Genomic DNA, 27,285 nt, shown 5'->3' with positions numbered 1-27,285 from the left:
CGCCTCTGACTGTGCGGATCACAACAAACTGTGGAAAATTCTTCAAGAGATGGGAATACCAGACCACCTGACCTGCCTCCTGAGATATCTGTATGCAGGTCAAAGAGCAACAGTTAGAACCAGACATGGAACAACAGACTGGTTCCAAATTGGGAAAGGAATATGTCAAGGCTGTATATTGTCACCCTGCTTATTTAACATCTATGCAAAGTACATCATGCGAAAAGTCAGGTTGTATGAAGCACAAGCTGGCATCAAGATTGCTGGGAGAAATATCAACAACCTCAGATGTACAGATGATACCACTTTAATGGCAGAAAGCAAAGAGGAGCTAAAGAGCCTCTTGATGAAAGTGAAAGAGGAGAGTGAAAAAGCTGGCTTAAAACTCAACATTCAAAAAACTAAGATCATGGCATCTGGTTCCACCACTTCATGGCAAATACATGAGGAAAAAGTGGAAACAGTGACAGAGTTTATTTTCTTTGGCTCCAAAGTCACTGCTGAAAGTGCTGCAGCTATGAAATTAAAAGACACATGCTTCTTGGAAGAAAAACTATGACAAACCTAGACAGCATATAAAAAAGCAGAGATATCACTTTGCAGACAAAGGGCTGTATGGTGAAAGCTATGGTTTTTCCAGTGGTCATTTACTAATGTGAGAGTTGGACGATAGAGAAGGCTGAGTGCTGAAGAGCTGATACTTTCGAAATGTGGTGTTGGAGAAGACTCTTGAGAGTCCCTTGGACAGTAAGGAGATCAAGTCAGTCAGTCCTATAGAAAATCAACCCTGAATGCTCATTGGAATGGCTGATACTGAAACTGAAGCTCCAACACTTAGGCCACCTGATGCGAAGAGCTGACTCACTGGAAAAGACTCTGATGTTAGATTGAAGGCAAGAGGAGAAGAGGCGACGAAGGAAGGATGAGATGGTTGGATGGCATCACTGACTCAATGGACATGAGTTTTAGCAAACTCCGGAAGAGAGTGAAGGCCAGGGAAGCCTTGGCATGTTGCAGTCCATGGAGTTGCAGAGTTGGACACGACTTAGTGACTGAACAACAATGACAATAACATCCAAAGAGTATAAAACCCAGTGCTTTTGGACGTTTACCATAGAGTAATGAAAATTTACGTTCATACAAAAATCTGTACACAAATGTTTATAGCAGCTCTCTTTATAGCAGCCAAAACCTAGAAACAGTCGAGATATCTTTTACTGAAAAAATGGTGATACAACCATGCCATGAGATAGAATTCAACAACAAAAAAAAGGGAAACAGTGAAGTAGCATCACATATGTAGAAAATAAACTTATGGTTTCCAGCAGGTAAAGAGGGGGAGGGATAAACTAGGATATTGGGATTGACATATACATACTATTATATATAAAATGGGGCTTCCCAAATGGCTCAGTGGATAAAGAATCCACATGCCATGCAGGAGATGCAGGAGACATGGGTTCGATCCCTGATTCAGGAAGATCCTCCAGAGGACCCCACTCCAGTATTCTTCCCTAGAGAATCTCATGCACAGAGGAGGCTGACAGGCTACAGTCCATAGGGTTGCAAAAAGTCAGACACCACTGAAATAACTAAGCACATTTACATATAACAGATAATTGATAAGAACATAGTATATAGCATAGGAAACTCTACTCAAAAATCTATAATGGCCTATATGGGAAAAGACTCTTTAAAAAAAAAGTGTGGGTATATGTATATGTTTAACTGATTCACTTTACTCTATACCTGAAACTCATTACATTGTTAATCAACTATACTCCAATAAAAATTTTAAAAAAATCTTGAAAAGAAATATACTACTGATACGTGCAACAACCTACATGAAATCCCCAGAGAATTTGACTGGGTGAAAAATGATAAGCCCAAGAGGTTGCATACTATATTATTCCATTTATATAACACTTTTGAAATGAAAACATTATAGCAATGGAGATCAGATTAGTGGTGGCCAAAGGTTCAGGAGTGATTTGGGGAAGAAGGGAGTAGGTGTGGCTCTAAAGGCAACACTTGGGAAACTCGTGGTAATGTTCCATATCTTGACTATGTCCATGTCACTATCCTGATTGTGATATTGTACTGTAGCTTTGCAAAATGTTATGGTGGTGGTTTATTAGCTAAATTGTGTCCGACACTTGCAAACCCATGGATTGAATCCTGTAAGGCTCCTCTGTCCATGGGATTATCCCAGGAAGAATACTGAGTAGGTTGCCACTTCCTTCTCTAAAGGGTCTTTCTTACCAAGGGATTGAACCTGTATCTCTGGTGTCTTCTGTGATGGCAGATGAATTCTTTACCAATTTACCACCTGTTTAACTCCACAGAAATCTAAATGGAGTACAATACATTTTTTTTCTTCCATTTGTATGATGTACTGTCTAGTACAGTATTTTGAGCACACAAGGTACTGAAACGTTTAGTAAGTTAAATATTAAAAACAGAAAACTGCCATTATTACTCAGAGAAGGAAACAGCCTGCTCTGAGCTATGATTGATTGAAATAACTCTAGGTTGATGTACACCTTTAAATATCCTTGAGTCTGCCAAAAGCCTGATGAAGGCTTTTCAGTAGGATGTTTAAAAAGCAAGATTTGGCACTTGCAAGGGGGAAAACATCTGTGCGGAAGATTAGAAATCGTAAAAGATGATGGGCGGACAAAGAACCTAAACCAAGGTAAGAAACTTGAAGATCACAACATTTTTTGTTTTTTTTACAACACTTTTTTTTTTAATTACAAAGCAACTTTCTCCCAGCTAGTAAAGTCTCTTTGATTTCTAACTCTAATCAGATTTATAAAACACTCATTTTTTGACCTGACAATGATTAAGAAATCATTACAGATGGAAAAGCAGAAGTTGTGCTGGTAGAGTTTTAATGTCACATCTGTGCACTGCCCAAATTGCCTGTGGACCCAGAAGAGACATGAGATGATTACAATAACCACTTCCTTCAGTGTAGGCTTCATGGTTTTTCTATTCAAAGTTAAGCTCTTCTGTCACTGTAATCTCATGGCACCGGTTCATGTCTGTACTAAAGGGCTTATCAGAAAGCAATGATTATTTGATACATATCTGACTTCTTATAAATATTCAGCCTGTGACCCAGACTTTGCCACTCAAGAGTGTTCTATATCAAATCTAAATCTTATTTTAGATTATCTAAAAATAATCTTATCTAAAGATCACTTATGACTCTAGCAACTTTGGTCATTTAGACAAAAATAAAGTGAAACAAAATATAATCTAAACTACTTGAATTGTTATTAAATTTAATAAAAGTATATTAGAAATTACATGCAAGGTGTCATATACAATTACTTATTCCTAGTAACAGACACATGGTAAGGGCTTTTAAATACTCAATGAAGGAATGGATAAATCCACATCTGTTGAGTAAAAAACCATACTAAGAAACAAGTACTGGGAATTAAGGAGTGACTTCTACATTAATTGATGATTTGCAGGCAGAAATGGATGCTTTGATGAAGTTTAATGTGTTTTAAATATAGAACGCCAGAGTTTCATATAATTGCACTGATAATGCAAAATTCCATTTACATAGCTAACATTATATCAATCATATTTTCCCCATGCCTGCATAATGCAAGTGTGAATACTTTATATTAGAACTTTTAGAAGTTAGAGAGGCATCTTATTAAACGGCACAAGGAATCAACACACTGAGAGAATTTAATACTTCGATTATAATATCACAACTAAGAAACAAATCAAAGAAATAATAAATACACCAACATAAGACATAGTATCTACAGGGGGAAAAAAAATATTTACTTTAAACCTTACCTGGATCCATTTATCTGGAATTGCCATGGCCAATCGATAGTCAAAACCACCCCCTCCCTGGGAAATCGGAGAACACAGAGCTGGCATTCCTGACACATCCTAAAATAAAGAGCATCAGCATTATCAGTTCATATTGATCACATTTTTACTAAATATTCTTGTGACAGTAAATCCAGGCCAATAAATACAAATAATAAATGGGGGTATATACTCTTGGGAGTATTTTAGTGGCATAATTGTAAAAGTAGATAACATTGTGATAGCATATCTCATTTCCCAATAAGATTTTGTGCAGTCCTTTTCATTGCAGGACCACTTTTTATCTCTTTTCCTTAGCTGCACATAGAGAACACAAATTAGTAAAAGTGCTATTGCTGAAACATAGTTTCTTACACTAATTTTTGAATATGTATTAGCTACTGCTTTCATCAAACACAAAAATACATGTGCTGTATATCTGTTATTCTTCTCTGTGTATACAGCAGTGGAGGAGAATGTATTCTGTGAGCACTTCGCTTCTGATGAAACAGAAATAGAGTTAGCACATTAAAAGCAAAGCAGTAAGATGGCTTTCACGAGAGTCAGTTACACTTGGAAAGGGTCATTGAGGTTATCTAGTGGATCCTCTTCATTTAAAAGATATAGAAATCGAGGCTTATTGAGCTGAAGGGCTCACTAAAGACATGTTTCTCAAGGATAGAGCTGGGACTCAGACATTCAACCTTTTGACAGGGTCTTCTTACAGTCATGCTACTGCTCGACTATCGGTAATCAAATAAACATATGGTCAAACAGACAAGTAAAAAGAAAATGATGTAAGGACCCAGATGCAACAAAATGTATTAGTGTAACAATGGTGGTAAAATATGGTATAAGTACTAGCAATTCTAACTCCACAATATCTTTTAGACAAATTATTTTCTTTTGCCTCATTTCTACAGACACTATCTTATTTAATCCACCTAACTACTTACTCTGACCACTATGTTTCCACACATAAGTGGAACTCCCAACTCCAGTCTCTCTTTACACTACCTGCTGCTGAAAGGTCTGCTCCTATCATTTCCTGCGAATAGCTTTCAACAGTCAACAATAGAAAACTTAAAATTCTGCAGTTTAGGATACAATTCAACAATTATACTGCAAGCACTGACAGTATAATTTATTATTTGATTATCTGCTTGCTCAGTCACTGTTAGAATTTAAGACACATGGACTTTTGTTGTGGTGGTGGCTCTTGTTGCTCACTGACAGATGCCAAGAATCTAGAATAGTAGAAGGATACTTGGCACACAGCAAGAACTCAGTAACTATTGAGTGAGTGGATTTATGAAGGTGCTGCCAAGGCTTTGATGGTAAATAAGACATAACACTGGACCTGAAGGATTCAAGAACTAGAGCCTAAATAAACACGCATGCACACAAACACACACAATCATGAAATGATAGTTTTATGGAGTCATCATAATTATTAACAGAAGTACATAGCAAGTGCGGGGGAAAAAACCTACATCTCTCCATCATTATTTCTACTGTTTCATTTCAAATATTCAATACATCATCCCCTTTGAAATAATTACTCTTCTCTGTGCTTCTGACAGTTTTTCTGTGAGTGTCATTACCCAAATTCTCCCTTGGATCATTATCCTTACTTCCTATGAAAGACTATCATATACTCTGAGCTCTCTGAGACTTAACTGCTTCTTCTTCCACAATACCATCCTCAAACTCTTCCCACAGAAAAACTATAAAAAATCAAACATATGACCTCTCTGGACTTCCAAAATAATGTGTTCATTGTTTTCTAATGGAAGAGAGGTACAATAAGATATAGTACATGGTGGAATATATCCATAAGAGAATATTCATCAATAACATATTATTCTACATACTTTTTTATGTTAATAAAAGTGAAAAAAGATGAATCAAAAAAGTGACAAAGGATGAGTGGTTACAGATAAGAAATCATTTTATATCACGTTTTCACAGGTATGATAGGTATTCAGTTCAATTCTTTATTAGTGCTGGCTACATATGTGTTAAGTATCAGGCAACTGTGTTAGACACTGGATATACATACATAGTACCCTCCTGGAAAAGTTTTTATAAGACCCAGAGTTTTCATGAGACAAGTATTAAGATGGCATTAAAGATCAAGATAATTTTTTCTCAAGAAAACATTAAGGTGCTTTCTATATTTAGTCTATAGGTAGTTTCAGAAAATAGCTTGATAAGAAATAGAATCTACTAAGAAAAATATCTGGAGACCAATAAGACTTAACTCCAAATCTGATTCCTAGAAGGCTGCCCCATTAATGCATAGCTCTTATTTGTATTTGTAGCTCTTATTTGAAAGTGGAGAGTAAAGAACTATTCTTTTAAAATCTTAAAAGAAGAAAATGAGAAAATGTAATGGTCATGAAAATAAATATACTTAAATATAAAGAAGTTGATAACAAAAGGATATTCAAATGGTCATACATGCTTCCAATGAAGTTGGGACTTTATAAACTTATAAAACAGCTTTAATTCTTTAATCTAAAGATCACTTATGACTATTCCAGAGGGGAAGAGAGCCTCAGTCATCAAAAAATATTTTTCATTAATACAGCAAATATAACCACATATAAAGGTAGATATATTCCAGGAAAAAAAGGCTTCAATTTTAATAACTATCATTATAACTAAATTCAATACCAGGACTGTATATAACATTGCATTACTTATTCGTTACACCACATTCCTCTCTTAAAAAAAAAGTTCATGAGGATCAATTCCACTTCTTGAATAGACTCCCACTAGACAGAAAAGTGGTGTATTGAAATTGAAGTAGTTTTCAATTTAAGTAGAATAAATTGAAGACACATCTTGTTTAAAAAAAATCTAAAACCAAGTAATATAAAGTAGGCTAAAGTCTCAAAGTTTCATTGGTAGAAACACTAATAATCAGACAAAAGCTCCCTAGATGATGAAACTATTTTACTTGAAATGAACAGAAAGATCAATGTAACAATTTTCAGTTTCATGTATTAAATAATTGCTTCTTTTTCTTCAGTACCTACTTCTGATGTGTGCTGTCATTAATTGTTTCTAGTAATTTGTCATACATAATGTCTCTGCTTCAAATTACCATAAATATAATTAACTTTATAAATAGTTATTTTATAAATAACTAAATAACTTTTTATGTTTGACAGATAAAATATATAAAGTATACAATAAAAGTTTAAAATATCTTCTGATGTACATTAAAAACACTTCACACAGAAAGTCTTAGCACAAGTATTAGAAATACTTGTAAGTTACGACCAAATACAGGTAAGAAGAGACTATAAGACAATACAGGATATCAAGATGACATTGTAGTTGTGGATTTTTAAAAAAATTTTATATGAAAATTTATTCCAGGAATTTAGGATTCATTGCTCTATCCTAGAAGATACTTAGAAGGCAAAGGCCTAAAATAGAGTAGCTGTTCTAAATTCAGAGATAAACAAGGAAATCATATCACTAGTTTGAGACTTTGAGTTTTGAGAAATGATGCATAGAAAAAAGACTATACAAATAATAAATACTATAGGAAAGAAACCATCATGAATACATTTCATTTCAATAAACTAAATGCCAACAACATGAAAATACTTCTTAACTCTGATGCTTTCAATGAGTCTTACTATTTTTATATGCCAACCTCTACATTTTATATAGAACAGTTTTAACATGAAATTCAATTTTAATAATAATTCCTAGTTAGAGGACTCACAAAACCAGAGGGATTTTAGTACTAAATCTAAATTAGCATAAGCATTTAACAAACTTCTTAATTTATCAAATTTATCACCAAGAGGGGAATTGTCAATTATGCATATACCGAATTATATCATTACAGTGCAGCTTTGGGACAGTTAATCATGAACCTTCAGTAATCATGAATAACTAGTGAACATTTGGCAATCCGAGAGCAATAACGTAAACAAGAAAGGTAATCGCATCAGAACAAGAGAGGTTTCAGAGAAGCTTGCAGGCAGTGAACCATGCCATCTCTGATGATTAAACCAGAAAAGAAAAAACAAATTAAATAGACAGACACATATTAATATTCAATTCTTTTCTGTGCTGAAGGTCTCAAGGCAAAAGGACCTGTCCACTGATTAGGATATTTTACTTTCTAACGACTGGCATTTTCTTTTTTAACAATGGAATAATGACAAGTAATTAGGGAACATTATCTCATAATAGCAAAACAGTGAATTGTGAATAATGTGCCACATAGACAAGGTAGCTGCACTATAGTCAGGGTGTAATTTCACTTATGCAATCATCGACAACATAGAGATTATTCAAATATGGTATGCCAACAAAATGTTCTATCTTAAAGGGGGTCAGGGGGTAGAGATCATTATTACCTCAGCTATTGTTATAGAATCTGGATACAGTGTGTGAACCAAATGATTTGCCAACATGATGTAAGTCAAAGCATCTTCATCTACGTCTAGTCCAAAATACTCATGGTAATCACCTGAAAAACTCTTACCTGGAAAACAGAAAATCAATATGGATGCATTATGTTAGCATGCAAGTCTTAACTCTGCACAAATGCTACTCCCCCCAATTAGTTGGTTTGTATCAGTTTTGTTATCAGAACAAAGCGTAATAGACCTTGATACCACATAATGCTATTAGTAACTATATGATTTAACTTAAAAAGTACCGGATAACTACATTCAAAGTTCAGACGATCTTGCAACTCAACTTTTGTTTTAAAAAAGCAAACAAAATCTGTATGATTTAAAATTTTAAGTTAATTTGAACTGAATTGTCCAGCACAAAATAAAATACCAGCGATTTATAAATTTTAAATATTAGATAACTTTTTTGGTCACACTGAGATCTTAATGTTAGATAGCTCCTATTTGATCCCTCTGAAGGCAAGCAAATAGGAAAACCATCATAAAATTGAGACATAATGTTTATATTATTTTAAATATGGCTAGAATTTATGGATTTCCTATGATGACAAAAACAGTTTAATATCCCTCAACTTCTTTCTACCACCCCTTGCCCCGTCTCCTGATTTTGATTACTTCTAGTATATTTCACTTACTGGTATTATACTATTAACTTTCTATTCTTTCAGCTGTTTACTATTATTTTTAATTAAGTCTAATTAGTGCTGAATGCCTGCCTTTTTTCCCCACTGATTTCTTATACATAAGTTCTTTATTTTGACTCCTTTTTTTTCAGTTTGCTCGATTCTATCATTGAAGGATATTTTTACGTGGATTCTTCAATTTCTTTCAAATGTATCCTTCAATAGAAATTCAGATATCCAATTCTCAAGTCACAGTTTCTATCCTTAAGAATTTTGCAGACACTGCTGTGGCAATGGAATAATATGAGCTTAGCCATTTTTTTTTCCATTCATGCAGGTAAATTACTTTTTCTTTGAAATATTACTTGATGAATTTTTCTTTATCACAGAATTTTATAAATTAAACACTCTGTGTCTATGTTAATAGTGTCATCTCAGATTTCTTCTGGTATATTATATAATTTTTTGCAGTTTCAATTTTTATTTTCATCTTCATCTCAAAGTTGGGAAACATGCTAAATAACTCAATGTTTTTCTTTCCATTTTTTGAGCTCTCTACCCATAAGAAGCATATACCATATCCATAGACTTCAGTTCATTTCCCCAACTCCACAATTCTTTGGAAAACACCTAGCCCTCAGCAGAGGAAGGTTCTGAAGGCACAGGCATGTAGGTGCTTTAATCTAAGAGAAGCTCTTTCTTGAATTTTATCATGATTGCCTTTTTCATCTCCAAAGTCAGCTTCTCTCCAAAGTGGAGGGTATCAATGAAATCTGCCATGTTTTATAGATTCAACTTGCTCCCTAGAATTGTTTCTTGGGGAGAGGGTAGGTAGCACCAGGAATACGACCAGATAACAGCAGACTTTGACTGTAGCAGCTTTTCTTGGCAGTTACGTTTTGATTTCTAAAGTCTCTATCATGGATTGATTGTTGTCAGAAAATTGTTGTTATTGTTTAGTCACTAAGTCATGTCCGACTCTTTGTGATCCCATGGACTGGTGCCTGCCAACTCCTCAGTCCATGGGATTTCCCAGGCAAGTGTGGGTTGCCATTTCCTTCTCCAGGGCATATTCCCAATCCATGGATTGAATCCAAGTCTCTTGCTTGGCAGGCTGATTCTTTACCCTGAACCACCTGGGAAGCCTCCAGGTGAATATAGATACATATTTTTATTTAAAAACATATGTCACTGTTTTTCTGAGGGTTGAGCCAAACAGACAAGGCCTACCACACTTCAGAAGGTTGTAAAAAATATTTGAGTAAATGCTACAAAAACAATGTATTTCCTACAACAAAGTTTTAATGCAGAAGAAATTAAAATGAGATATCTACACAAGCAGTTATTTTTATACCACCCAAGAGTCCTTCTGAAGGCAGTTTACAGGTTTAAGTGAGATAATAGTTAAATAACTATTTTCATATACTTATGCTATATACTTTCATATACTTATGTTACACTAAATAACATTTTCATATACTTACTTTGAGTCACTTTGTTCTCATAAAAAGAGGATTTTTTAAAGATTTAATTAAACTTTCGATTTTGAGATAACTGTAGATTGTGTGTGTGTGCTTGCTCAGTGCATTTGACTCTGCAAACACATGGACTGTAGCCCGCCAGGTTCCTCTGTCCATGGGATGTTCCAGGTAAGAATACTGGAGTGGGTTGCTATTTCCTCCTCCAGGGGATCTTCCCAACACAAAGATGGAACTCATATTGGTAGGTGTATTTTTTACCACCAATTCACCTGGGAAGCCACAGTTATATGAAATAACATACAGTGACCTTATGTAGACTTTACTTGTTTTCCCAACATCTGAAACGCCATGGTGTAATGGCATTTTCAATGGGAACATATGAAAAGCCATGGTGTAATATCCCAGCCAAGGTACTGGCGTTATACAGTCAGGATATAAAGTCACATCACAGGTGGCTCCCCTGATATCCTTTTCTAATGAGATCTACCTTCCTCCCGCCTTTGCGCCATGGTCCTTAACCCTTGACGACCACTGACTTGTTCTGTTTATTTTGTCACTACAAGCATGATACATAAAAGTAATCATATTATATGTATGTCCTCTTTTGAAACAAGTTTTTTTCCCTGTCAGCATAATCCTCTGAAATTAATCCAAATTGTTATATGTATCAATATCATTACTGTTTATTGCTAAGTAGCATTTCATGCTATGGATATACCACATTTTTTAACCATTCATCTATTAAAGCATGTCTGGCTTGTTTCCAGGTATTAGTTATGAATAAGGTTGCTAAATATTTGGTCATTAAAAAAACAATAATATTTCTACATGTTACCTATTGAAGGATTAGGATCCTGTGATTCCACTTCTTTGTACAACTTTTAAACTGAAAGTCTCTGATTCATAGTTTTAATTACAAATTTAATTTTAACTGAGCACATTTATATTTAAAATGTGTACATTATCTTCAATGTTTAATATGCAAAGGAACCCATACATTAACAAATGTTCTCATTTATTAATTTTGTTATTTATTTTTCATTACAATTGCTGTCATTTTCATAGCCTGAGACTGGTATAATAAATTATATCCTTAAAAAATTTTTTTTTAAAAGAATGCCACATATTAAGGAGAGCATATTATTATTAAGTAAATATTTCAAAGAAAATCAATACCCTTTATAAAAAGTATAAAAATACTTTATAAAAACTATTTATACCTGACTTCCTGCCAAAAAGGGATCAGAAGTGATTAGATACATAAAAGAACTAATAAAATTCAAGCTAATAATAATGGTCACTGTAGCAATGTAACTGAATCCTAAGCCTGGTTGCAATCTTCCAGTAAAAATATAAAATAAAATCATTAGTTACGTCTGGAATGTATCAGGTAACCTACCTATTCCATGGTGATGATAGAGCATTGATGTAACACCGTCAAAACGAAATCCATCAAAGGCGTACTCTTCCAACCACCACCTTATGTTTGACAGAAGAAATCTTAAAACTTCCCAGCTAAAATAACAGATAAATACATATTTAGGCATAATGTATAGAGCATTTTCCTTGTTATTCATCCTTTGCTAAGAATAATAATTAAAATCAAAATTACTATCCTAGGAATCATGATGTTCAAAGAAATATACCATATAAACACCAGAAAGCTACTAACATTTACATCATTTGTTTGATGAAATTCATCCTAAGAGGAAAATCTGCTAAATTTATTTAACTAAAGAATCACTCAATGTCTGAGAAACACTAAGGAAAAAATGGACCAGTCTGGTCCAAAGTGCAGGACACCGTCTTATTCAGTGCTCTGTTCTCAGCAGGCACACAGTGATTACTACATAGTAGTGGTTACCAAAAAAATTCTATTACTTATTTCTGAATTTTCATCAAGATTTTTCATGTAAAATAACCATAGTTACATATATTCTTCTTTTAGAAAACATAATTTCATTATCAGTAGAAAACTACCTTCAGCCTTCAGTGTTTGCTTAAAATATTTCCTTATTCTACAGTTTCAAACAGATAGTTTAGAATAAAAATTAAAAGAAAAAAAGACTCCTGAAATTAACCTTATGATAAGCATTACTACACTTACTAGACTTGCTTTGTGGTGGTAAAAGAAAGAGACCTAATTACTAAGAGAATAGATGTTTAATAAAGTAAAAAGTTCTTCAAGTTGAAGAGTCTTATACCCATAAAAACAAAAAGAAAAACAAAGAACAGTTATAACTCAATTAAAAACGCCACATGAAATAAGTCTATTTCGGACAATTGAAAAGAGGGCATCATCAATTAGTATTTTTTTTAGTCATACAGTTATGGTTGAGTTCTCTATCTCATTATAACTATGGTTTTAAGACTTTAATACCTCATTTAGCTTAATGACAAAGCAGTAATGTGTACACAATTCCTTAACCCACTTGAAATTTATGTATTTTTTTTAACCTTCCATATATTAAAGAGCAATCTGACCTAAGTGGAGATTAAGTCATCACAATCAACTCCAGAATTGTAAATCTAAACTCTGCAGTAAAATGAATATTGTTGGTAATTAACTGCTTTAGATAAGTTACTTTGAATTTTGAAAACTTACTCAAAGTTAAAAGAGGAAAAAAAAAACAAACAGAAATCCAAACAATCCAATAGATATGAAAGAGGGCCAGGAAATTCTAGATAGTTTGGCCAAGCCATAGTGAAGGTAGAACAAATACTCATTTAAGGCTTAAAAAAACCATTTCTGTTTAACAAAAAGAAATGAACAGATCAAAACTGCTCTATTTTACATAGAAATTTCTAATATCTATATTTTTGACTTTTTAATCAACAATCTTTTTCTTTCAGAGCAGTTTTGGGAGTGAAAGACACTCAATCGTGTCTGACTCTTTGTGACCCCATGGACTATACAGCCCATGGAATTCTTCAGGCCAGAATACTGGAGTGGATAGCCTTTCCCTTCTCCAGGGGATCTTCCCAATCCAGGGATTGAATCCAGGTCTCCCACATTGCAGACAGATTCTTTACAGGCTGAGTCACAAGGGAGTAGTTTTGAGTTCACTGCAAAAACTGAAAGGAAGTATATACATCTATACTCTTTTTTAACAAGTTTGCTCCATGAGAATTTCAGAAAAAAGTCTTGAATAAATTTGCATATTGATCACTCATCCTTAACAATGTTTTGAAAAGGACACTTTCTTAATTTGTCCATTTGATTAGTAATATATATTTTACTTCTGAAAGGTAAACTGAAAGCTTCTTTTAGCTCAAAATACCTCAGAGTAGGAACAAAATCTGCTTAAATAGGAAATCTCTTGGGCAGATTTATGAAGATATGAATATGTAAACCAGAGATCACAAACTGTCCCTGGGCCTGATCTGACATGTACTACTGTTTTGTTTATCTGTTTAGGGACCCTTGAACAACACAGGTTTGAACTGCATAGGTCTACTTATATTTTTTAATAAATATAGAGTCTCCTCCATAATCTCAGATTTTGAATCCTTGGCTAAAGAGGGACCATTGTATTCATTGTACTACGCCATATGCCGTATAATCAAAACTATGGTTTTTCTAGTAGTCATGTATGGATGTGAGAGTTGGACCATAAAAAGGCTGAGTGCTGAAGAACTGATGCTTTTGAACTGAGGTGATGGAGAAGACTCTTGAGAGTTCATTGGACTGCAAGGAGATCAAACCATTCAATCATAAAAGAAATCAATTGTGAATATTCACTGGAAGGACTGATGCTGAGGTTGAAACTCCAATACCTTGGCCACCTGATGTGAAGAACTGACTCATTGGAAAAAACCCTGATGCTGGGAAGATTGAAGGCAGGAGGAGAAGGGGATGCCAAAGGATGAGATGGTTGGATGGCATCACCAATTCAATGGATATAAGTTTGAGCAAGTGCCAGAAGATGGTGAAGTACAGGGAGGTCTGGCATGCTGCAGTGCATGGGGTGGGAAAAACTCAGACACTACTGAGCAACTGAACAACAACAACGCCATTTTATATAAGGGACTTGAGCATTGGTGGATCTTGCTATATGGTGGGGCTCCTGGAATCAATCCCCTTAAGGTCCTGAGGGACAACTGTGCTGTAAAATTTCAGTTTGAAATTCTAAAGATGGCATATGTACTTTTGGGATCCTTTCAGTCTTATCACACCACATACTCATATCAACCTTATTGATTAATTTACATCAATCCAGCTTGGACTGATGGACATGTTCTATCAACTTCTAACAGAAATGTCATGGACAAAATGTTTCCAAGGTAGTCACACTGAAATGGGAAAATAGTTCCCTAATATCTACAAAGATAAAAGAAGAAAAAAAGTCAATGATATTACAATTCAAAGTACAAAACAAGATGATGTCAATTTAATAATTAAAAATAATTCCTGCCCAATATCACATAGCTGATTAAAGGCAGAGTTACCAAACATCCTACTGAATCTTATTGCCACGATATTTAATCTACCCTCTTCCTGTCCAAACGGTGTTATGTTGTTGTTGTTTAGGGTGTTATGTTGTTGTTGTTATAGTTGCTAACTCATGTCTGATTCTTTGCAACTCCATGGACTGCATCATGCCAACTTTCCCTGTTCTTCATTGTCTCGCAGAGTTTGTTTAAATTCATGTTGATTGAACTGGTGATGCAATCTAACCATCTCATCCTCTGCTGCCCCCTTCTCCTTTTGCCTTCAATCTTTCCCAGCATCAGGGTCTTTTCCAATCAGGAATCCATCTCCTTGATGGATCAAACTCATGCCCTCTGCATTTGGAGCTCAGAGTCTAAGCCAAAGAACCATCAGGGAAGTCCCAAAAGGAGCTATAAAACTGTATTTAACATACTTGGCTGTAACAATGTGAGTAGACAGATTCTTGGTATGAGTAAACAGAAAAAGAATTTCCTGTGGTAATCATAAATAATAATGAAAATGGAACATCTAATTAAAAAGTTCAAATGAGTTTAAAAAATACTAACTTCTATTTCTCTAAAAGGGCTTCCCGGAAGGCCCAGTGGTAAAGAATCGGCTTTCCAATGCAGGAGATGCAGGAGACATGGGTTCAATCCCTGGGTCGGTAAGATCCCCTGGAGGAGGAAATGGCAACCCACTCCAGTATTCTTGCCTAGAAAACCCCAAGGACAGAGGAGCCGGGCGGGTTACTGTTCCATGGGATGGCAAAGAGCTGGACATTACTGGGCACACAGGATAATGAAACACCTCTAAAACGTTCTTGTTCAGGAGCTAAGCTGTGTCTGACTCTTCCTGACCCCATGGACTGTAGCCCATCAGGCTCCTCTGTCCATGGTATTTTCCAAGCAAGAATACTAGAGCAGGTTGCCATTTCCTATTCCAGGGGATCTCCCAGGCCCGATTCAGGGATTGAATCTCTTGAGTCTCCCGCATTGGCAGGTGGGTTCATTACCACAAGTGCCACCTTGGAAGCCCAGATAACCAGAACTATGTACATGAGTAAATGCCTGGACAGATCCAGAAGTCAAAGTTGAAAAAGAGCAGGTTATGGAGAGTTAACAGTATCACTGCAACAAAGATGGAGCTTTCTTTTTCATTTTTCTTACACTGTGTAAACTTCCAACTTAAGGTTGACAATGTATTTAATTATTACATAAATATACCTATTCCAGGTCACTGAGGTTAAATTACAAGAGGAAAGCTGGGCTGGGAGTCTTCCTGACAATCTCCAGATTTCATGATTCATTGGGAAGACCTACGGGACTTAGCATACAGGCATGTTCATGGCTATGATTTATACATACAGTGAAAAGATAAAAAGCATAATGGGAAAAGAGAAAGGTGCATGGAGCAAAGTTCAGAGGAGTCTAGATGTGAGCTTCCAAGAGTCCTCGTCTCCTGATGGAGTCATCCTTAATTCCTCTAACAACAAACTGTCACAATACTTGTGAAATGCTGTCTACCAGGAAACCTCATTAGAGATTCAGTTCTCAGCAATTTTAATAGGGGCTAGTGAAATCTTACATATATGTTAAAAATATAAATACAAAGGACCTCCAAGGTGAGGTACTCCTGTTTTGGACCCTACCTTCCAACAGTTAACATGAATGATGGAACTTATTAAGTTTATACATGAATGAAATAGTTCACTGAATCTAAGATCTGCCTTTTAAATAGAACACCAGAACAAGTTTAAGAAACACATACTAGTGAAAATATAAATTTCTGAAAGATGTCTATTACTATTTCTATTATCATAAATTTCAAACTCAGTACCCATAAATTGCATTTTCCTTCTTTGAGGGGGCTGAGAAGAAGAGTTATGATGTATTCCAAATTATGACTGAATTACAAATATTACTCAATAAGCTCTGCAGTAATAAATGAACTGAATCATCTCAATTGAATGGTTTGCCTTGAGTCAAAGTAGGAAAATGTCTGGCAAAGGGTACAATAAAAAAGGCAATTTACTTTTTCTACTTCAAAATGTCATCAGACAGCCTATAACACAGTTGATATATCCAGTTGATTAGAGGCCCATAAAAATTTAAAGTGGAATTTAAGAGCACTGTTTTACTTGGTATGTTACAGCAGACAAGGTAGGACTTTGATTTTAAGATTATTCCATTGACACAAAGCCTTTAAAGTCTATTCATAGATACCACAAAATAATCTAGTTGCCAAACAATTGGAGGAGTTAGATGTTAACATTTAGAAGGGGATGCTAACAAATACATACTGAGAAGCCAGCTTGAATGTATTTGAGAAGTAACCTATTTTAGTTATTAGCTTTCTATCTTAAATCAATTAGCATATAAATTAGAAACAAACACTATGTCATCTACACTACCTAAGTTCAATTGATTGGCTTACTCATGTATTTTATGAAGCAAAAAAAAAAAAAAAAAAAAAACCCAAAATTTCAAAAAATGAAATGCAGTTGACTTTCCTGTAAATCATAAACCACTAAAACTGTTTAAATCACAGATGCCTGATATAGAAACTGAATATATCAATGGATAATATATATATTTAAGGATTTCTGGCAATCAAAATAATCAGGATTCTAATTGGTGTGGATGTCTGAAATATTCAACCTGTAATCAAGTAATGAGAATTTATTAAGAAAATTTTGTCACACACAGATAATTCTAATAATAAGATTTTTAGGAAATATCCCCAAAATCAAAACTGTTGATTGTCTCACATCTTGCAAATGAACTTTATAATGAAATAAAACATAGTCGAATTTTCTTAGCAAGCAAGTATAATCAGATGTAGCAACACTTATTAGATGTAGTTACATTTTCTAATTCAAAGCCATTTGTGAACTGTTGTATTTATTTCTGGTCCTGAGTAACTTCTAGGATTTTCAAAATCAGCAACTTATTCCACTATATGTTACTAACTGTACTAATATTGTATAGTAACAAGTAGGAGACATTATTAAGCAGTGGCCAAATATTAAAAAATATGAAGAAAAATTATATATTCCTCTTAGCTATTACATAGTCTTTGAAGCTGAATTGCTATTTAAAAAGTACATCATAAAACCATGAAGCAAAAGTTACATGTTTTGATCTGGGTATTTCAACTGAGGCAGTAGATTGACCTTGAACAAAGAAAGTACTTTCAGGTTGCTTTGTTTTTTAAAATTCTTTTATAGAAAAGGTATGGCATGTCAAATAGAAGGCTAGAGTCTTAAATCAATGAAAATAACACTTTCTTAAATGAAGATATTCTAAAACGTCACCACTGAAAAGTAGGTAATATCTTACTATCTACACTATTTAAAAAAAATTTTAAAACTACATCTGTCAGTATAATTTTAATTAAATTAGCCAATAAGGGGAAAATGCTTTTTACTTTGTCAACAAATTATATTGTCGGTCAACTGGAATTTATTGAGAAAAATTTTTAAAGATAAAAAAGTACAAAAAGTGATTATTCATATCTAAGACAATATAATAGTATCATTTATTCAATATAATAAAATATATCTGGGTCTTTAGAAACAGAATTATATTACAGCTACTGTATATATTAATTTTAAACAACATTAGGTAGCAAAAAGCACATGACTCTAACGAGACAAAAATATTAATTCAACTACTAAAAGTCTGTAATAATATAAATTTCAAAACACTGGTTTTTATTATAAAATATGGTTTTAAAGTTTTCTTTCCAATATCACATTTTTTATTTCAACTTATATAACTTTATTTTATTTAAATTAATATACAGTTTAATCATATTATATCCACTGAGCCCTGGTTATCTAAATTCATTATTACAATAAAACAGTTTCTTTCCCTTAAGACCTAAATTGTACTTGGCTTATTAAATACTGAATTAAAATTAACTCCATTTGTATTATCTATAAGTCTAATCAGGTATTCTCTAGGAAATAAGTAGGAATGGATAGCATATTTTACTTTTATATGCTAAATGCTTCCAATTATACTTTTACTAAAAAGAAAATTCAACTTGAGAAATTTTCAGGTTCCTTTTTTCTCTGAATTTATATTCTTAACAAGCTTGGTTACCTGCTCAAATAAGATGAGAAAAAGGTACACTTTCTGGGGAGTGTGTACATATGTGCATGGGGCTGGGAAGCGGAATGGTAAGGGACCTTCAGTGAAAGTAAAAGCTTTTCAGTCTGACACAGGAAAACAAATAAATCTAAAGTAACTAACAATCCTCTATGATAATGATTACAATGAGTGATTAAGAAATTAATAAATTTTCATATTACTTATTTTTAAATTGATTTATATCTCTCTGCTTTCTCACAAAAATTGCAAAGGTGATTTTTCAAAGCATTAGAGCAGATAAAATATGCTATTAACATTTGAAGAAAATTTAGAAACATCATTTTCAAAGTAGAGGACTCCCCAAAGCTGAGCAACTCAAGGTCCAGAAAGCAGAAAGCCAAGTTAAATCATCTCTTATAATGAAACATAAGGGAGGTCTTACATGAAAGTTTAACATATTTCATCTGAACAATCACCGCTGTTTTATACAACAAATCACTATAGGTTAGCAAATGACATATATATAGGTATATGTCATTATAGGTATACAAATATTCATCTATCTTTTTCAAACAAGATTAAAAATTCCACCTTATATATAAAATGAAGATAATTACTGCTTCAGATCAAAACTGACAGTGACTTAAACATATATAGATATACATTACTGATAAATATTAAACTACAATTGGTAATTAGCTTTTAAAAGCTTATTTTAATGGTAAAAGTGTGGAAACACTAACTATTCACCTATCAGTATTTCTCCTTTTTTAGTTTTTCCCCTCTGATTGATTTATTTCTCATAGATTAACTGTAATTATATTTCTATTGTAGAAAAAGCATTCATGATTTGATAATTTTCCATCATCTTATTAAAATTTATAATTAGACATGTAATGTTTATTTACTTATATTTAGCCAGCTTCATTTCAAAAGACTGACTTGAGGCAAATTAAAGATAAGTACATAAAAAAATAAAATAAAATAAAAATTAAAAAAATAAAGATAAGTACATATAAACAGCATCAGAAGTAAAGGAGAATACAAGCTACAGAGAACAAAGGTCTGTAGATAAACAAATATAAAGCATCTGGGAATTAATTTTCTTTCCTAAATAATTTCCAAAATAATTATGCTTTTATAGACTATACTGACTATAAGAGGATTTTCCCTATTCCCCTTAAATAACAAATATTTTAAGGTAATATTCAGGAGAAATATTATTTTAGGATATATAAAGTTATAGATATTTACAATACTAAAGAAGTTGCAGTGCAGCAGTGTAGAATGACCATTATCTAGACAAGCAGTCCAGGCAGATGATGAGCTGGGAAATACTAGTTGCATGGGGACAGATAAAGCACAAGGAAAAGAGCAGCACCTATTAATAGTTCTTCAGGAAACTGTGTACATGCGTGTGTGTGTGTGTGTGTGTGTGTGTGTGTGTGTGTTCTGAAGGTGGGAAATTGAAGAAAACTTTATGGGAAGCTGCTATTTAATCATATTTAAATTTCAACTACATTTCCTTCAGCAGTTTTCACATTTGCACTAATCTTGCTAATTAATACATAGTTCTCTAATGTCTATTTGTACACATTCTTACAAACAAAGGGAGTTAGCATTTAGTGCTTTGGCTAGAATAGAACAGAAAATATGGGTGTTACATAGAAAAGAGAAAGAAATTCAAATTCCCTGAGTGTCCACTGATTTCTGGTCCTCACATATTACATAGTCTCACTTGCCAAGGCTATAATATCAAGTGTGTGCTTCATGGTTGGAGAATCTGAGATTTTCAAAAGTTAAATAAAATGCTCAGTGTCACTCAACTAATAAATACAGGTGGAACTCAACTTTCTGAGTCCAAAATCTCAACTCTTAAGTATACTCTGATAGCATGACTACGTGTGAATTACTTTTTGTTTCTGGCAATTTCCTTGGGTCAATAATTTTTTTAAAACCACATACTCATAGCACCAACAAGTGGTCATGTCAGTTGTATGAGCTAAGGCAAGGCACATAATTCTCCAGGTCTCAGTTTTCTCAACTGCAAAATGGAAGATAATTTCAGCACACTCCTGAAAGGGGATTAAATAAGATAATGTGTCTTATGTGATTAGCAGTGTTTGAGATACAGCAGGATAGATTAAGGAGAGCACCTACTAGATGATAAGAGATTTTAGATGTATTTGTTTACATATAAATTAAATATAAATGGAAATAGATCACTATGTTCTAATACTTATCTTTTCATACTGAAAATAAAATTTCAGAAGATGAGTATGTGTCAGCTAATATAATAAAATGAGCCTTTTTTCTAGTGGACTCAGCAAGTGAGTTGTTACACACTCTAGCAGATTCTGACTTCCATGGCCATCATCCTAAGCCTTATTTTTTAATCCTGCATTTATTTTTTTCTGGAATAGTGTGGTGCATTCAACAAATATTTTTTGAGTAGATGCTTTGTGTCAGGCTCAGTGCTAGGTGCTGGTGATACAATCATGGATAGGAAGCATGCAATACTCATTGCATGGAGCTCTGTGTCTAATGGGAGAGACAGACATTTTACAAATAACACAAATGCATTTAATTACAACAGTGACTGAAACACAGAAAAAAGTACGGCAATATTAAACTGGAATGAGAAAGGATCTGTTAATACAATATGGAAAAGGAAGCAAAGCTCCTCAAAAAAATTACATTGAAGGTGGAGGTCTACAGGATAAACTGGACAATATATCATCCAAACTTACTGGAAATCACCTTAAACTTAGTTCAGAAAAGCTGTCAATCACTTCTGACAGGCACAGAAGGATATATTTGTATTATATACTATCATTTCTGAAGTGTAACCTTTAATATGGGCCTCCTTTCAAAATCAGTTCTAATACAGTCCACACAATCACATTTTGTGAAATGCCATCTAAAATATTAGTCATCAAATAAACAGGTGAGAGCCAAGAAAAAATAAGAGAGAAACAGTTTTATGTGGGAATTTTGTGTGAATGAACTCTTAATACTATTTATTTGTTTGAGTCATATCTCTCCAGAATTTTCTCTTCTACTTATTTATTTAACTTGGTAAATAAATTTATTATTGTCTTTACCCAAAAAAATCTTCATAGAAAATTATGCTTTGGTTTATCGGCTCCAGTGGCTCATTCCTGAGTTCTGCATAGGCTTAGTTTCTTCTAAGTTACTCCATCTTTCTTCTGGATATTTGACACTCTGAGATGGTTCTACCTCTTCTTTTAACCTTCTTTCTTGTGCTTCCTCTTATGAGAAGATGTTTCTCTGCTACAGCATCATGAGCTTTCTTAGGTATCTACTCAGTCATATCTAGGGTCATTGTTCTCTATGTATGGAGAGAATTATTTCTTGTAAGCATCTTCATCTTCTTCAATCAAGTAACAGGTATAATCTGCAACTTCCCAAACTATGATGTGTTTCCAGTGTCCTTCTACAAAGGATTCCTTGCTTTCTGAATCATAATCAGAGGGACACACAAGCCTTCATCCACAGCTCCCTTCAGGACCCCAAAACCTTTACTTCAAGTTGCAGTTCTGGTAGCCCTGCATCCAAATGGTGAAGGCACCAGGTTGACCATCAATGGTCTCCATGTCGTATCCATCTTCAGTCACCCCCACTTGTCCTTCACAGATCTTGTCCACACCAAACCTAGTGAGAAGTCTGAGGGTCAGCAGCAGGCTAGTCGAACAGGTCACAGGATAATTTTTCAGCGCAGCCTTCACACCATATTTTGGAAGTTCATGAGCATAAGCCACACAAACTATCATATCTCCTTCTATATTGAATAAGCAATCTGACACATGATATCTCTATTGGTTACATGAACTATGACTCTGTATTTGGGTGTGTTGTACTTGTTTTTATCCTGGATTACCAAGCATTTCTGAGCATAGTAATCAGCTTTACCCTCTCATCTTCCTCCAAATTTCACTTGGTGTCTCTTGAAGTAGGCCTTATTCTTGATACCTTTTACAAACCCCATCCTGCAGAACAGAGTGCCCAGCGGGTAGGAGTGAGGGTGGGGACAGGGAGATGGCTGAAGCCTGTGCTCAGGCACAGTAAGTAGCCAGAAATTTCCTCTTTAAAAAGAATACCAGGCTGGATGCATGAGACAAGTGCTCGGGGCTGGTGCACTGGGAAGACCCAGAGGAATCGGGTGGAGAGGGAGGCGGGAGGGGGGATTGGGATGGGGAACACATGTAAATCCATGGCTGATTCATGTCAATGTATAACAAAAACCACTACAATATTGTAAAGTAATTAGCCTCCAACTAATAAAAATAAATGGGAAAAAAATAAAAAATAAAAAAAGAATACCCTTGGGATAATTTTCTTTCTAGCAAGTTACACTTCTGGGAAATTCCCACTCATGGTACAGTCTATTTCTCAATGAATTCTCAAACTTTTCTTGAATCCTGCCCCAACTAATGCCCCCTTTCAACTGAGACTCTTCTCTTTCCATTAGTCTTGAGAAGTCATGGCTCTATCTCTTGCTCTCTCTGGCTCTTTAACCCCTGAACTAGCTCTCTGTAGGACTTCCTTTTCTCTTTCCCTTCCTTTTTCTTTTCTAACCTCTTTTCCTCTCTCCCTTTTCTCTTTCCTTTTCCTCTCTTCCTTTTAAATCATCATTGATAAGGCAAAAGTGAAAGCCTATCAAACTAAACTAGCTATTGATTGAAATCATTAAATAAATAAATTCAATAATTTTGAAAATGAAGAAAGCAAGTGCCCTGGTTTGATTCATTTTATCAGAAAATTAAGTCAGACTTCACTTAATGAACATCAAGAAGGCATTTTTAACACACACACACACAAATAGCACAGAATTAGGGGGCAAGAAAACCATTCTAGCCGATTTCGCCAAAATCAATTTAAGCACATAACCTTTCTAAACATCAGTGACAATTTTTGACAAGAAGGTACTAGATTATTTTTTCTCCTTCTAATTTCAAGTTTAATAAACTTTTTACTAAAGTGAAAGACTAATTCAAGATCAAAACTTTCCCGAGTTTCAGGACACAAAGCAAATAATTTGAATCTTTTTACTAAACGCTAACATAAACCAGACCTAAAGGTTTATTACATCAAATAATGTGTTTTAGGCAATAAGAGAATTCTAGATGATAGGAGAAAATAAACACACATACTAAGAAACACAACCATTCAGCATCTCCTAAAAACAAATATAAGAATTATTGTCCATTCCTCTTCTATCCAAACTACATATTACTCAAGTCTCATTACCATAAGCCTCACAAAATCTCCCTGACAATTCTTTAGTTAGCAAGAAAGACACCAGGAGATAAACCAGTTCATGTAACCAGTCTTCCCAAAACAACCATACATGTCTATGTGATAGAAATCAAGTCCTATACCTTTTTTAAAAAAATTAATTTTAAATAAATTGACTTGAACTGAATTAAAAAATGTACATAGAAAGCTAAGAAATTCAAATAAAATTCAACATTAACCCTGAAACAGAAGGAAAAAAAAAAGAAAGAAAGAAACAAATATACATCACTTAAGAAATTGTTTTCAGGGTAATTGAAACAGGAAATGGAAATTAAGAAAAAAACCCTTAACTACATTAGAATAAATGCAACTTAAAGTTTATAGTATCAATACTTTCAGTTCAGTTCAGTTCAGTCGCTCAGTCGTGTCTGACTCTTTGCGACCCCAAGAATCGCAGCACGCCAGGCCTCCCTGTCCATCACCAACTCCCGGAGTTTACTCAAACTCATGTCCATCGAGTCGGTGATGCCATCCAGCCATCTCATCCTCTGTTGTCCCCTTCTCCTCCTGCCCCCAATCCCTCCCAGCATCAATACTTAAGATACTTACAAATGTGGCTATATAATTAGTATGGTGTAGGCTTCTAGAAAGATATCTTCACAAAGAAAACTAAACAAGAAATTATTTGGAATGCTCAAATAAGATTATCCTCTTCTTTTTTTCCCCCACAGTTTATAATCCCTGTTTAGGGGCCTTTTACAACATGTTTACCACTATGAAAAGTCAAATCATTAAACTCTTCACTAATCATATTTCCTTACTAATGCATAAATTTGGGTAAGTTTTAACACATATGGGCATTCATCCGAACATATACTCCAATTAAAAAAATAATAATATATTCAGCCTCTGGTGAGAACAAATTCAGATTAGTCTGCATGTATAGCCTACATTGAAATAGGAGTGCTTATGATTAAATATTGAAAATTTCCCCAAACATTATATAAATCTCTGGTGACGACAACAAAAGAAAGAAACCACAAAAACATCGGTATCCTTAAGGAACCATCAGCTTCTTTTTGTTTGCTCCAGTTATAAATTTTGCATCCCTGCATTGCTGCCTAGATTTTCAAAGGGTTCTGCAATAATTAATTTAACAGTCTACCCATACTGCTGTAATATAGCCAAGAACTTTTACATAAATATATAATTTATAATATCCATATGAAGGACAGATTGAGATCCAGGTTGAGATGGGACTTATTTAAAAATAAGGGCTGGGTCACTGGGACTTATTTAAAAATAAGGGCTGGATCACTCTGACTGGGCAGAATTTTGACCTGAATGTGGGATAAAAATCCATACTACGGTCCTGGTTACAAGGTCTGATATGATCAAGCACCAGTCTAATACTGTGATTAGCTGCGTTCTGCTGAGTACCAGCTACAGTGGCCTTCCTTCTGTTCTTAAGCACAGTCAAGCTCAACTAGCCCTAAGATGTTCATATCTCTGCCTGGAATTCTCTGTCTGAGTTGGACCCAAGCTCAAATATCAAGCAGATTTTAATCAAATATGACCTCTGAGAGAATTTTTCTATCCACCTAGGGATTATATATTAAAAAAAAAAAAAAAACTATGTCTTAAGGAAGGAATGTTATAATCGTGTTCATCTATGACTAGCTTTATATTAGCTCCTAAAGTCCCTGGATCTAAGTCTGCTACTTTTACCAAAATTAGTTTTTGTTGATGAAATCACTGATTTGGATACTTGTTGAATACCAGCAGGTTGCGGCTCATAGATCACCCATGGTTTTTTGGGCTGGTGGTTAACTCACCCTTGTCAAACTACTCTCTCCAGTAAGAGGGAATCTGCAACCTAAACACTATGGTCTGCTTGTCTATTACACACAGATTAGGAGCTATGCCACATTGAAAACAAACAAACAAATGAAAAAGCAGACAAACAAAAGAAACCTTTGCACAATATGAACATAAGGAGAGGCACTATCTAGCTAAATCCACTGTGCTTCTTCTCTTGAAAATTGTTCTTGAGAGAGATTTTATTTAAAAATATAAATTCTACATGTTATTCTTTGATTGAATTAGGCATTTGAGGAAAAGCTCCTTATTGGGGCATCTTCTCCCTTTCAGAAAAGTCACTCTCAAGCTACATTTTCAATACACTTTCCAAACTGCACTGGAGGCCATGGAGTAGGTTTGTGACATTTGCTTTCTCGTTGGCACGTACACTGTCATTGTGAACAGTTCCAACTGCAAGACTCAACAACCCCGCAAACAACAACCAACATGAGACAACTGTCAGAGTCATGATAAATCTGCTAACTCCTGAAGATGATTTCATGTCTCCTTTGGCTGCTGTCAGCCTGCCTTCTGGGGAGACAGGGGAAGAACAGAACACTACCCTTCAATGGGAATCTATAATGAGTCACATGCTCTATCCATATGATCATATTTAACCTTTTCTTTACACTCATATTAAGGGTTATCATCCTCTGGTTACAGATTAGGAAACTGAAACAAGAGATTTTATGTGATTTCCCAAAATCACTGGGACAGATAAGTGAAGGACTGGAACACTTGTACAGATCTGCCTAACTTTCCCCCATCCAAAAAGGCCAAAATCTTTAAAATCAGGCCAAATTTATCCACAGACACAGCAACCATACTAATGATTATAGCTCATATATTTCCTTGCCTCCCAAATTATCTTCTAATTTTTGTTGCCTATATTTTTTTGTTTTATTTTTGCTTTTTGCTTTCTCTTATTATCATTCATATTATTAAATTAGTGTAGATCATGAAATTTTGGATGTATCACAGGAGCAATGTGCCACTCCACTCGTCATTTTAAGTTGCCATTTCAAGTCCATTTGCTCAGGGATGTTTCTTTTAATAATTACCATGACAATGTATTTCACTGTTGATATTATTGATTGCTAATGGCCAAACCTACTTTGAAAATAATCATAATATTAGAATTTTTAATGCAGATGTTAGATACTATAAATATATAAATCGCTCACAGCAGACCACAAATAGCTTAAATTTGGCACTCTGACTTATCACTAACATAAAAATGAG

General features: G+C 34.3%; 1 protein-coding gene and 1 pseudogene across 1 annotated transcript in view; both read right to left on the bottom strand.

Moving 5' to 3' along the window:
• GBE1 (1,4-alpha-glucan branching enzyme 1) overlaps positions 1–27,285 on the bottom strand; it is a 290,948-nt gene that overhangs the window by 81,876 nt on the left and 181,787 nt on the right. The window contains exons 8-10 of the mRNA XM_065913821.1: positions 11,798–11,913; positions 8,232–8,359; positions 3,826–3,924 (exon numbers count right to left, since the gene is read on the bottom strand). Coding sequence (XP_065769893.1) covers positions 3,826–3,924; positions 8,232–8,359; positions 11,798–11,913 — 343 coding nt within the window. The remainder of the gene's footprint in view (positions 1–3,825; positions 3,925–8,231; positions 8,360–11,797; positions 11,914–27,285) is intronic.
• LOC136152528 (large ribosomal subunit protein uL18 pseudogene) lies at positions 22,063–22,933 on the bottom strand (annotated as a pseudogene).

This window comes from Muntiacus reevesi, chromosome 21, assembly GCF_963930625.1.
Source record: "Muntiacus reevesi chromosome 21, mMunRee1.1, whole genome shotgun sequence".
Classification (NCBI taxonomy): Eukaryota; Metazoa; Chordata; class Mammalia; order Artiodactyla; family Cervidae; genus Muntiacus; species Muntiacus reevesi.
Note: the sequence above shows the minus strand (reverse complement) of the source record. Positions and strands in the feature narration are given on the sequence as shown.